The 14,047-nt window shown below is 34.6% G+C and overlaps 1 protein-coding gene across 3 annotated transcripts in view; it reads left to right on the plus strand.

Moving 5' to 3' along the window:
- AIMP1 (aminoacyl tRNA synthetase complex interacting multifunctional protein 1) overlaps positions 1 to 8,935 on the plus strand; it is a 33,204-nt gene extending 24,269 nt beyond the window's left edge. For 2 of the 3 annotated variants that reach the window (XM_032333078.1, XM_032333079.1), the window contains exons 6-7: positions 84 to 252; positions 8,660 to 8,935. In XM_032333078.1, coding sequence (XP_032188969.1) covers positions 84 to 252; positions 8,660 to 8,826 — 336 coding nt within the window. In that variant the 3' untranslated portion in view covers positions 8,827 to 8,935. Of the gene's footprint in view, positions 1 to 83; positions 253 to 1,356; positions 2,520 to 8,659 lie in introns of those variants that run through there. The other variant, XM_032333080.1, reaches the window with a different exon arrangement.
- Positions 8,936 to 14,047: the final 5,112 nt, after the last annotated feature.

A 14,047-nucleotide genomic window follows, 5' to 3' on the forward strand; every position in this document is an offset into this window, starting at 1 on the left:
CTATTAGATGTACCTTAATGTATTCTAGGTATGATAATCTAAATCCCTGTACATCATTAATCACCAGTTTATGTTTCACACAGATGCAAAATCGGATGGTGATTTTACTTTGTAACCTGAAACCTGCAAAGATGAGGGGGGTAATATCTCAAGCAATGGTGATGTGTGCTAGTTCACCTGAGAAGGTTGAAATCTTGGCACCTCCTAATGGGTCTGTTCCTGGAGACAGAATTGTTTTTGATGCTTTTCCTGGTAAGTATTTATTAGTCATTAGTTAAAACAGTTTGGGAACCATCGTTTTCTTCTAATGTTTAGTTTAAAATCAATCTTGTGTATGACTCCAAGGCTTTACTTTAAGTGACCGTTATTACTGAGATTTTATTACTGAATTTCTTGAGATTGGTTCGAGATTGCTCATTAAGCACAGCCATCTAACCATCACCCTCCCCATGAATGCACACATTGCATAAAATACTAGAGAGAGTTGCTTAGGAAAATGCTAATAATACTTACATAGTAGAAGAGTGTGATATGGATAGAGAACTGATTGATGTGCTGCAGAATCTTTGAAACTATAGATTATCTCAGGATACAGCACAGGAAAACAGAAGAAAAGTTCATGTGTATTTCTCGAAGAAATGTGTAATTTTCAAAGTCCATCTAATAATGTATTTGCATATGCTATTACTTTAGGATATAGAGGAAAATCTCTGAATTAAAACTTGTATTTATTGCAATCATCTCAAAGGAGGTTACTTTTCATTTTGCTTGTTTTCTCCAGTAAAATGCTTCTGAAACAGATAAAGCTTCATAATGTGTGAAAAAGTGTCTTCAAGTAGATCTTTGAGGCAAAAAAAAAGAACTTATCAGATACAGAATAACTATTTCCTTCATAAAAGGAGGTGGAAATAGTTAGAAATCAAAAGATTGCATTTACTTAAAGGTGATTGCATTTACTTAAAGGTGATTAGAGTAATGGGTTAAGTAGAAACAAAATAGGCTAACACAGAGAATCAGATCTAAAAGTCAGAATTGGGGCGCCTGGGTGGCTCAGTGGGTTGGGCCGCTGCCTTCGGCTCAGGTCATGATCTCGGGGTCCTGGGATCGAGTCCCGCATCGGGTTCTCTGCTCCGCGGGGAGCCTGCTTCCTCCTCTCTCTCTCTCTGCCTGCCTCTCTGCCTACTTGTGATCTCTCTGTGTCAAATGAATGAATAAAATCTTTAAAAAAATAAAAAAATAAAAAAAAATAAAAGTCAGAATTGATTTGGAGATAGATTTACAGAAACAGCTGATATGATTAGATGGACCTGCTTTTTTAATCCTATGTTAACTGTATTGTGTTTGATAAAATATTAGGATTTGAAGAATTTTAACATTGGACTAAGAAAATGTGGGTGAAAGCATGGGATTAATTTTCTCGAAATTTGCTCACCCCTCCTAATCAAAAGTAGACTAATCTAAAAAATAAAGGGATTGTTTAGCAAGTATCTGTGGCTTTGAATGGATGTAAATGTCTTGATTGTCTAGATTGGAAACCATAATGGTCTGTGTTCTAAGACTCTTTCTTGTTAAACTAGATTTTGGGAAAATCCCATTTAGAATAATTTCTTAAAGCAGCATAATGGCCTTTGGTTCTAGGAGCATATGATTATCACTCTGCTACCACAATATCAGAACACCTCTCCAAACCTCACACTTGGAGGTAAATCATCATTTGTATACCTGACAAACCTGAAATTCTATTGAGAAGTCTTACTCACTAAACTGGGATAGAATGACAGTAAAAGTAAACGTTTTCTTTTAAAATTCAGCATGCATTTTTTAAAAAGGAAATTCTTGTTACCTTTCCAACTTAAGATTTGCCTTTCTTTCTATTTAAACACTTAAGATTTAGTACGTTTTCTTTAGGTTTTATTTTCTGATGTAAATTGTAAGAGTTACATGCTTAGAACTGGAAGAAATAATCTACTTTAACCCACTATTTTACTGATTTAATTTGGGGTGTAACAAAACTTAGCTACTTTCTTAACGTCATATAGAGTTTAGTGACGAGATCAAACAATAAATGTGCCAGAATTTCTAATACTGTAGCATTTTTGTTTGTTGATTGTTGCTTGCTGGGAATTAATACAGACTATTTCATTAATGAATGCTTATATTCTTTTATTTCTGTGACTGTTTTCATTCCCTTATCCAAAAGAATTAACAGGTGATATTTCAGCCATTGAATCAGCTTTATCAGAATGCTGTTGATGAATAAATTGAAAGATTTTCTTTAGTCAGTGACTTAGCATTAGAGATGCTAATAGCCCCATATGGATTTCTTCTCCTCACTATATTCTTTAATCTATCTGTTTGGCTCGTTGTGTGTTTATATTTACATTGTTCCAAAGTCAGATATTTCGTGCAAATTCATAGTTTCTCCTTGTGCTTCAGCACATGGATTTGTGGAGAAGGTATGAAAAATAGTTGTAAAGTGAAAAGAAACAATAAAATGAAATGAATAAAATAAAATGAAACCATGAGGTTACTTTCTTATCACTTATAATAGCTTAGCCAAGGTAAATGACATCAAGTAATTGATAGATTTTAGGATATGAGGTTTGTTAATGCTCATCTTGCTTATGCATCCACATCAGTTGCTTCTGTAACAGTAAATCTGAAAGGAAATAACAGTTAATACAACACAAAAGGCCGTTACTTTCACTGTTGTTTTTTTCTTTTCCAGTGAGGGCCATGATTTATCAGTGCTTTATTTCTCAGCATCTGTTTTACATTTTAGAGCTTAAGCTGTCTGCTGGACATTTTGATGTTCACTTGATGTGCTTAGTGTCTAGAGACTTAACATTTCATGTTATATAAAGTGTGGTATAGAACTTGTAGTTGGGGCTCAAACTTTTGAAGTGCTATTTGACCTTGAAAAGGCTTTACCCTAACTACTGTTTATTCCAACTACAAATCCAAGAAGTACATAGAGTTTAGAAGATGCCAAATAATACTTTTTGTAACAATGACTAGAAACCCTCACCACCCAGTATTTTTTAAGTTTTCAATACATGAAGCTATGCGTTTTAGTATTTAAATATGGTAACTAGTCCCAAAGCACCAAGCAAAAATAGCTTGAAAATAATACTATAGCTAGAAGACAATGGCAGTGACAGCCACTTTTTGACAGTGCACTGTTTTGTCTAGTAATAAATGAGAATTTGTATTCAGACTTTTAACTTCCAAGATCATGCTTCTTTTTATTGATACTGTCTTATTAATAAATGTAATTAATGGTTAATCACAAAGCATATATGATATATAAAAGAGTGTTGAATTTTTTGATCCATTTATTATTAAAAATATATTTGTCTAAATTTGATTTTTCAAACTTGTCTATATTTGATTCTTCTCTCCAAACTCATTTCAGTCAGGTTTCTCTGCTCACTTTTCCCAGAACTGTTCTGATCAAGATCATGAATTAATCTCTGTAGCTAAATATTCATGGCTAGTTTTTAGTCTTTTTCTTAAGTAACTTCGTTTCTGGCACCACATTCTCCTGGTGGTCTCTTCATTGGCTGCCCTTCTTATCTCCTTTGCTGATTCTTCCTTACCTCCATGACCTAGCACTGAAGTATTCCAGACCTTGGTCTTCGCCCTCTTTTTTCCCCCACATTTGGCCTCTTCTATTTTCCTTCCCATGTTTCTGTTTTCTTGGCTTTTCTTTTTCTTGCTTTTCTTTACCTAGCTGCTTGCTAGACTTTTTCACTAATATATACCGAGGAAGAAGAGATATCCCTACCATTCCCCTAGAATTCCCTTTTTCCAAAGTATTTCCCATCTTACCTCAAGGAACTCCTTTCTCCCAACTTCTTTTTATTTTTTCAAATATCTTCTTCAGCATATCCTAGTAATTGTACCTTTTGAGAATATCTAAAATCATTCTCATCTACGCCACTACCGGTTTGGTCCTTGTGCCAACATCTTTGGTTGGGAAGTCAAAACCTTCTAAATGATCTCCCTTGCCCTTCTTCCATCTACTTTCAGTGATATCAGGGAGATGGATGTAAGTCAGATTGTATTAGTCCTTTGCTCAGAACTATTAAAAAGCTTTTTATTTGACCCAGAGTACAAGCCCAGGCTCTTACAGTGGCTTCCCATTATCTCCATTTACCTCATGTACTCTACAGATCTTCAGTGATCACTCCAATCGAGCCATTGGCTCTTTCCCCGGTTAGCTACATGACTTGGTTCCTCATCCTATTGAAATCTTTTAAATGTTATCTGTTTGTTTTTTCTTCAAAACAGTTAACATCTAATATACTATACATTATTTATTGTCGGCCCACACAGAAACGTAAGCATCATGGAATCAAGATTTCTGGGTTTTTTTGTTGTTGTTATGATGGTGGTTTTACACTGCTATATTCCTAGCATCTGGAAAATTGCCTGGCATAGAGTAGGAGCTCAGTAAATTGCTTAATGAATAGATAGAAAGAAATCTACTTTTAAAACATGTGAAAAAGCAACAACTCCTGCCCCCAAGTATTTGGAGAACAGGCCCGAGCATCTGCTTTCATTATTGTTAGGATCATTCCTGGAACTGCCAAACCACTTTTCTCTATTGATTAGCTTTGAAAAAATTAATTCATTTTTTTTCTCTTAGATTTTATTTATTTATTTGAGAGAAAAAGAGCACAAGTAGGGGGGAGGGGTGGAGGGAGAAGGAGAGCAGACTCCCCGCTAAGCAGGAGACTTGCCACAGGGCTAGATCCTGGGACCCTGAGATCATGACCTGATCGGAAGTTTAGATGCTTAACTGACAGAGCCACTCAGGCACTCCAAATTAATTGACTTTTATTTGCAAAGTTATACTTTAGTTTTTGTGCCACAGTTGGCAATAGTTAAAATTATTATATCTCAAAAACTCAGTTAAACATAAAATAATTCATTTATTTATGCTATGTTTTTTATGGGCATGGCAGCTATCAAAGAGAAGCTGATAATCAGTGAGCACCCTGTGTAAAAGAGTAGCCTAATTAAAATGAAGTTTCTTGTTCTTATTCCAGACTTGTGAATAACTGGGACTTTGGAATTTGCATTTATTGCTTTTTATAGGTTTTAAATTCTGGGAAGGTGGTCACAGCATTTTACATCTGTACAAACTCCTTTCTAAACTATTTCCTGTTCCCTGTATGCTTTGTTTACAGTGAGTTGGCCTAAAATAGTCTCTGAAGGATTAGTTCTATTACATTATGTGTAACCATTTCCAAATGGTGATTATTGGCATGCATTTAGCAATTTCAGAGGCTCTGCAGTTTTTAGGTTTAAGAACTTTTGTTGATATTATTGAACTTCTTTGGATAGCCATTTCAAAAAGATTAAAAAAAAAAAGGAAAATAAGATTAGAAGGACATAATACACAGGAATGATGAAAAAGACTTCTCTGGACAATATAGTTTCTTAAAAAACAGTTATTTAAAATATTAGGTATGTTTTTCATGGCAGATGATTTAAATTTGTATTTCAAACTAGCTTTATATGCTACCAAATAATGTATTATTGAGAAACATTTTGAGTAAGCATTTAAGACTTGTCAACTCTAATTTATATTCAGTTATAATGTGACATGTTTTAGTTATAATCTCAATTTTATTTGTCTGAATCACGTTTCGTTTATTGATTAAAGTCTCACAACTACATTCGGAGTGTTCAGGTGTTGAGTCTGGTGTGTTGAAAGTAACAGCCATGCTTTAGAGGTTTCTTTTAGTAGTTTCTAGTTTAGATTTAGTTCAAGTATTTGTTCCTAGAAAATTATTAGTCTTCTTTAAGAACTTAAAGCTTAAGATCTTGACTCTGCAGTGCTGGGTGACCTGGGAACCTTTGTGAGGCTCATCTTTTTTATCTATAAAAAGGAGTTTTTAATGGTATCTATATTGTGTGGGTTTTGTGAGGTTTAACTTTGGCAACACTTAGCTACCTGCTTGATATTTTAAGTTCTTAGCTGTAACCTTTGTACCTCAATTTGCTCCTCTGTAAAATGGGGGTAATTAATAGTATTTATGTAGTGTACTGAGAGGATTGAGTGAGTAAATATATGTAAAGCACTTAGTGTACTGATAGCATAGTAAGCACTATGTGCTATTATGAGTATTATTTTGTATACATGTCAATATCTTCCTAGATCTGAGAAGCTTAGTTTTGTGCTGCATCACAGTTTTATGTCTGCATTTAGTAAGAACTCACACAATCTATACTCTTGATAAGAAGCTTTCACACAAATCTGGGATGCTCTGCTTCCTAAATTAATTCATTATTCTTTTTTGGGTGGGCTGGGGGAATTCAAAGTTAGTACTCCAGTCTCCCTAAATAATATGTCTGACTCCAGCTTTGTAGAATTCTGGAATGCCCACTTCCCCACATGCTCTGTGTATAAGCAAAGTAGGATTATGTTTGTAGACTAAGGAATAGTTTAGAAACAAAAAATAAAACTCTTGCAGATACTTTATATATTGATATTTTTTCCTATTGTTTATTAATTAGTTCTCTGTTGTCCAATCAAATGCTCCTAAAAGAATAAGAGAAATCCTTATCTTTTATACTAGTCTTTCAGTTTAAGTTTCATTGCATGTTCTTCTGGAATAGATACGTCATTTAACTAACTATTCTGTCATCCCTGAAAACCTGCGTACCAGAGGACAGTTTCTTGTGTTCTTGCCAGTTTCATGGCAGTTTCTAAAGCGCTAATAAAGAACAAAATCACTACGGCCAACCAATTTCCTCAGTTTTGTTCCTGTTGTATGAGTGGAGAATAAAAACTAGTGTAGGTAATGAGATATAATCAGAATATAAAATATAATTAGTTCAGTAATGTTAAAAGATTCTTTTTAAAGTAATTGCAGAAGATTTGAAGTTGGTATTCACTTTAGAAAAGATCTAGAAGGTTCTGTTTCTGTCATTACTGAATTAGACTTCAGAAAAACTTTTTATTACCTTCAGGAAAGCAGTTTTTATTTCACATTAGTGCTTAAGAGATATGTTGCTTTTTCTTCATTGTTTCTTGAACTGATTCTTTTTCTTTTCTTTTTTTTTTTTTAAGATTTTATTTATTTGCCAGAGAGAGAGAGAGAGCACAAGTAGGCAGAGTGGCAGGCAGGGGAAGAGGGAGAAGCAGGCTATCTGCCGAGCAGGGAGCCCCATGTGGCTCCATCCCAGGACCCTGGGATCATGATCCAAGCTGAAGGCAGCCGCTTAACTGACTGAGCCGCCCAGGCACCCCGAATTGATTCTTTATTCCAAGTGTTATTGAACATCCCCAGCTACCAAAATGATGTTATATTAAACTTTAATTTCTGCTTTCTTATCAGTCATTAAATAGAGGGGTTGTTTGGTATATTGGTGCTAAGTAGACCAGATGCATTTTACAATATATTTGTCTTTTGTTGATGATAAACTTTTAGTGTGGTTTATGATAAAGAGAGGATGGATTATTATCCACATGTGAGAATGTTATTTCTTTTCTAAAGAATAGTTTATCAGGAGGCAAGATGCTGTACTAGCAGAACACAGGTTTTGGTGTCAAATTATAATTTGTTGATCATGTAGCTTTGAGCAATTTATCTTCTCTGAACACCAGTTTCCTTATATTTAAAATCAGAGTATTGTGTGCATTGTTTGCAACAGTATATATTTCTTGTGCTTAGCAAATGCTTGTACTTGTCTCCTTACTAAACCTTTTTATCTCTTTCCATCTCGTCAAATGGAATGGGCAGCAGATGAAACCCAAAATAGTTACTGTATTTAGCTAGATAATCTCAATATTTAACCCATTCTCTAGTATCAGTAAGAAATCTTTAAGCACTGTAGCAGCAATCGCATAAGCTGTTTGTGCCACATGTAAAAATATAACATATCAAATTATGCTCTCATCTTTTCACAGTTTTTCTGTCTATATAGTGACAAAATGAGTATCTTATATTTTGTTTTAATAATTTGGGGAATAAATTCTCTTAGCTGTATTACCTGTAGAAATATTTATTACAAGAGTAAAAAATAATCTTTCACATTTGTATAGAAATGACAAAATATTTTTTTTGTGTGTGTGTGTGTCCATATTTAGTTTTGTTTTAACAAAGCAACTTGTACAATTTAATGTTTAAAACTGAGCATCATCTTTACAGTGAAACAAACAAAAATTATTTTTATTTTTATTTTTTTTTTAATTTATTTTCAGTGTTCCAGAATTCATTGTTTATGCACTACACCCAGTGCACCATGCATTATGTGCCCTAATAAACAAAATTACAATAGAGAATATCAACTCTAAATAATATCCTACAGGTTGTGCTGATCCTCTCATTAGTGGGGCTCAAGCCATCATTAGGAGAGAATTTTATTTTAAAAAGTCATCTTAAACTGCAAGGGTGTCCCTTAAACATCACGATTAAACATGTCAAAGGAGAAGCCATGTTAGGAAATGACAAATTATTTTATTTTACCAATCAATAATATAAACTGCTGATGACATAAAAAAATAAGTGTTAATAAGTAAGTGTTAAAAAATTCTGATCAGGTTTAAAGATCAGAAAGGGTTGCCTAGACAGTTCAACAGAAATCTCTATAGATAATTTATTTAATATATTAGCTATGTAACGTTTTTTTCCCCCCCCAATAGGAGAACCTGACAAGGAGCTGAATCCTAAGAAGAAGATTTGGGAGCAGATCCAGCCTGATCTCTTTACTAATGATGAGTGTGTGGCTACATACAAAGGAGCTCCCTTTGAGGTGAAAGGGAAGGGAGTGTGTAGGGCTCAAACTATGACCAACAGTGGAATAAAATAAAAATAAATGCTTCATTTACTGAACTACATTGGAGAAAACTTTATAACAATAAAAAGAAATACATTTGTCAATATAACATAAAAATAAAAAGAAATACTTGTACCTGAAATATAACTGGCTTTTTTGTGTGTTATTTCTCTTATAGACTTGACCAGTCTTTTAATGGTCTATGTTGTTTTTAATTGGTTAAAGAAACCTACATTTTTACCTACGGTTTTTGCTCCCTTATAATTTAGGAAGGAAATCACCTGTGTTTTGTGAGGATGTATTTTTTTGCAGGGATGTTGGTTATCAGATTGTTTTTCTTGATACATTTAGATAACTTGAACCAGATGAATATTCAGTTTCCTATTTGTAGGCACATAGTACATGAAATTTTAAGCTTTTGGATTTTTAGTATATTGTATATCTGTACTATAAACGTCTTCTCTTCAGAAATAACAAGTTAGAATTTTCATCAAACTTATTAACTGGTCATATTGTAATAATATTGAAAAGGACCAACTGTTGATTCTAGAAAGCCAGATATCATAAAAGCTCAGAGACATGGCATTTGAATATTATTGCTATTGCTTACCTAAGTAATCAGAGAGGTATACTTAAGGTGACTTTTTAAAAAAGAATGAGATTTATAACTGTGTACTGAACTTTTTCTTTCCATGTGGCAAAATAATTAGTAATAAATGTCGACTAACTATAAAGAGTAAATATATGTCAAAGTGTTGCCAGTGCAGTTTCCAGTAAGTTGATGTAAAAGCAATAGTCTACTTTTTTAAATTCTAGGTCATTATAAACTGGCTACCTAGCTGGTTTATAGGCTACTATACAGTTTACTGGCTACCTAATTAAAGAATATTTGTAGGTTATTTCTTTTAGAAGAGCATTTAAGATCGATATATCTCCATTTTTCATGTACTATCATACTGTCAGTATATTAAGAAATTGTTATCAAAGTTAACATACATCTATATTAAGGTGTCAAATGACTGTTTTTCACTCATCTTAACAGATATTGTAGGAACAGTGAAAATTAACTTAGGAATTAGCTTTCAAGTTCACCAGCCTTGAGATGATGATTGATGATTTGGGCTGCTGAAAAGTTACTGTTTAAAAGAAAAATTACACAGTATTTTAGCTGTTCATAGCCTCTGATGGAGAGGCAAAACAAAAAAATTTAAAACAGGGACGCCTGGGTGGCTCAGTTGGTTGAGCAGCTGCCTTCGGCTCAGGTCATGATCCCAGCGTCCTCGGATCGAGTCCCGCATCGGGCTCCTTGCTCAGCAGGGAGCCTGCTTCTCCCTCTGCCTCTGCCTGCCATTCCGTCTGCCTGTGCTCGCTCTCTCCCTCTCTCTCTCTGACAAATAAATAAAATCTTTAAAAAAAAAAAAAACTTAAAACAACCCTGCATGCCAGATTTTAAAAGGTCTAATTAAATTTCATTTATTGAAGTCCATGAAGTTCTGGTAGGCCAGTTTCGTCGTCTTTCTCAAAAACTAACTATTAACAGCATCAATAATAACTGTTGACAACTAAAGACAAATGAACATCAGAAGTTATTTTATACTCAGGATGTATTATTCTTTTGGAAATAAGACTATGACAAAGTCTTGTGATTCTGTATTTTCCAATTTTCCCAATTATATTAAATTTCTTTAATACATATTAAAGAATGTGTCAACTACTTAGGTAGTTGAAATACTTATTCCCAATTTTTATTTATTTTTTAAGTTGTTGTTGTTTTTTAATTTGAGAGAGAGAGAGAGATCACGAGCAGGGGGGAGGGTAGAGAGAGAAGCAGACTTCCCCGCTGAGCAGGGAGCCCTTTGTAGTGCTCCATCCCAGGACCCTGGGGTCATGACCAGAGCTGAAGGCAGATGCTTAACTGACTGAGCTGCCCAGGTGCCTAGTTCCCAATTTTTAAAGTTACATAATGCATTAATCAAGTTATCAATACAGGCCCATTATTAGTCATTGTTTTTATAGAAAAAAAGTTGTTTGAATTGTATTGCTGCGATGAGAGAGCTCTTACAGGATTAACAACAAAAATGGCATTTTCGTGAACTAGACATAAACCTTTTGGCTTTGACTGGTATTCAGCCCTTTAAGGAGTTCAACAGTAGAAGATGGTGTGAGGTCACGGTCTAAACAGTTGGTGCCTCTTGACCTCTGTTTATGTTGTGTGAAATAACCAGGAGGGGAAAATTTGACCCTCCCCCAAGATGCTTTCTTCTGCAAGGTTGGTGTACTATCTTACAGTGAATGTTGGGTGTACTGATTTTTCTTAAATTTAGAAGTTCCATGTGTATTATTCTTTTGAGATGAGTCATTTTCAGGACATTGATTTTAACATAAAATTGAAAATATTTTCCCCTGCCTTGCTTTTACCAAGAACATTAAGTACTGTATGGATACAAGAACATTAAGTGCCTGCCAAACAGATACTTTGTTGTTGCTTTTTAAAATATGTAAGTTCCTATTTAGACTATTTTCAAAATATTCAAAGTAACTTGTGGACGTTTAATAGCATGTCAGCAAAGTAGGGTGTGGATAGGGCCCTGAAGAGCAACATTAGTAACTTTAACCGGGTCCCAGAATCTTTGCCTTGCCTTTGCAGGTTCAGAAACCTGCATTTGTAGATGGCTGTCAGAGATGCTAAGATATCCATAGAGCTTAGTATTGGCTTTGAAGCCAAATTACCTAGTTTTGATTCCTAGCTCTACAAGTTAAATGTGTGTGTAAGCTTGGGCAACTCCTTATTCTTTATATACTTTACTCCCCTCATTTAAGATGGGTATAATAATATACTTATCTCAGAGTTATGAAGATTGTGGGAGTTAGTAGCCACAGAGTACTTAAAACAATTCCTAGAATATAATACATATTATGATCCCAGTTTATGGTAGGGTTGCTCCTTTTCCAGAAACTAGTGTTCTTGGGATTTCCTGAGAAGTTGAACTCTTGTTCAGAACATTACGTAGTGTATGTATATGAAGCCCCAGGAGGCTGTGGTCCTCTTTCTCAGGACCTCATTGTTCCTCTGTACCAGATGCAGTATTTCATCCCTTGCTAAAGATGTTCTTCATTGCATTACCAAAATTTTCTCTATTATCCATGCCCTCCCACTGACATCTGTTGTTTAAATATTTAGATACTGATAATCCCTGTTCACAGATGCCCTTTGACTGGTTTAGTATTAATGATAGCTTTAAATAGTTTCGCAATTTTTTTTTAAGATTCTATTTATTTATTAGAGAGTGGGAGAGAGCATGAGCTGGGGGAGGGGCAGAGGGAGAAGCAGACTTCCTGCTGAGCAGGGAGCCTGAGATGGGGCTCTATCCCAGGACCCTGGAATCACAACCTGAGGTGAAGGCAGATACTTAACTGACTGAGACACCCAGGGACTCTCATAATTTTCTTAGACTAGGAAGACAGTATTTCTCACTGCTGTGTTTTAGTTTAATATAAATAGAAGCAATTCTATTTTTAAGTTCTTGGTCAGTGGGGAAGCACTTCACTCTGAGTTTAACAGGAGCATTAAAGGAATACGAGTACACCTCAGCTTTCCAGGGAAATTTTATGTTGTACCTTTAAAAATACAAAAATAACAGAAGTACTCAGTATTAACTGTGTACTTTAGCTACATGAATTGTGACACAAATTCTGGTTCTAAGTCCTATTGCAACAGTGTGAAAACTAAAACTTTATCACCAAGATACCAAATAAAAACTCAGGAAGAAAATGAATGTAACTCAACTAATGATAATACTACAAATTGCTGTCTGTGGAGAAAAGTAAAGACTCCAAAATTTCCAATTAATTAATTTCCAATTAATTTCCAAAATTTCAATTAAGGAATAAACCATGCCCTTCTCCAACAAAAGGGGGGAACATATTAATTAATATTATTATAGTAAACATATTAAATAATATATTAAATATATTAAATAATATAATTAATTAGGGGAAATATATTAATAATACCTCTAATGGATTTTCTTATAGGATTATTACTAAGATATTTAGTGCTTTATAGCTAACAAAGTACTTTTAAACATTCTACCTATTTTTTAACTCCATAGAAGTAGACCAGCCATCTCATTTTACCCCAAAGAACTAACAGAAAATTTAAATAAAATGCCTGTGCTAAGGTGTAACTAGCTGAACCCTAGATCTTCTTACTAATCCTGTGCTCTTCTCCATTATAATACAATTCCCATGTGAGTTATATGTCATGTGTTTTCTTTTATTTGGGTGAGAAACAACTTCTTTGTTTAAACTTTAGAAAGAGATAGTGATAAAGTCCCTAAACTCTAGTAGTTCATGAAAGGACATTAGGATGACTCCATTAGCGGAGTATTTAAGAGACTCTAAAAGAACAGGTGAGATCATTAAATACTCCTTTGGGGTTGTTGGTTACAAAGATAATTTATCAACTTTTTCTTTTTGTTGCAGAAATTCTTGGGAAGAACCTCTTGGTAAAACCAGGCTGCTGCTACTGGCAGCATTACTTTGTTTTTGTTTTTGTTTTTTGTTTTTATTAACATATACTGTATTATTTGTTCAGGGGTACAGGTCTGTGATTTGTCAGTCTTACACAATTCACAGCACTCATCATAGCACATACCCTTCCCAGTGTCCATCATCCAGCCATTCCATCCCTCCCACTGTCCCCCACCCCTAGCAACCCTCAGTTTCCTGAGATTAAGAGTCTCTTATGGTTTGTCTCTCTCTCTGGTTTCATCTTGTTTCATTTTTCCCTGCCTTACCCTATGATCATCTGTCTTGTTTCTCAAATTCCTTATATCAGTGAGGTCATTATGATAATCGTCTTTCTCTGATAGATTTATTTCACTTAGCATAATAACCTCTAGTTCCATCCACACCATTGCAAAGGCAAGATTTCGGTTTTTGATGGCTGCATAGTCTATATAATGGAATATTATCCATTCATCTGTTGATGAACATCTAGGCTCTTTCCATAGTTTGGCTATTGTGGACATTGCTACTATAAACATTGGGGTGCATGTGCCCCTTTGAATCACTACATTTGTATCCTTAGGGTAAAGACCCAGTAGTGCGATTGCTGGGTCATAGGGTAGCTCTATTTTCAACTTTTTGTGGAATCACCATACTGTTTTCCAGAGTAGCTGCACCAGCTTGCATTCCCTACACCAAGAGTGTAGGAGGATTCCCCTTTCTTCACATTCTCTCCAACACTTGT

This window comes from Mustela erminea, chromosome 2 (assembly GCF_009829155.1).
Source record: "Mustela erminea isolate mMusErm1 chromosome 2, mMusErm1.Pri, whole genome shotgun sequence".
In the NCBI taxonomy this organism is placed as follows: domain Eukaryota; kingdom Metazoa; phylum Chordata; class Mammalia; order Carnivora; family Mustelidae; genus Mustela; species Mustela erminea.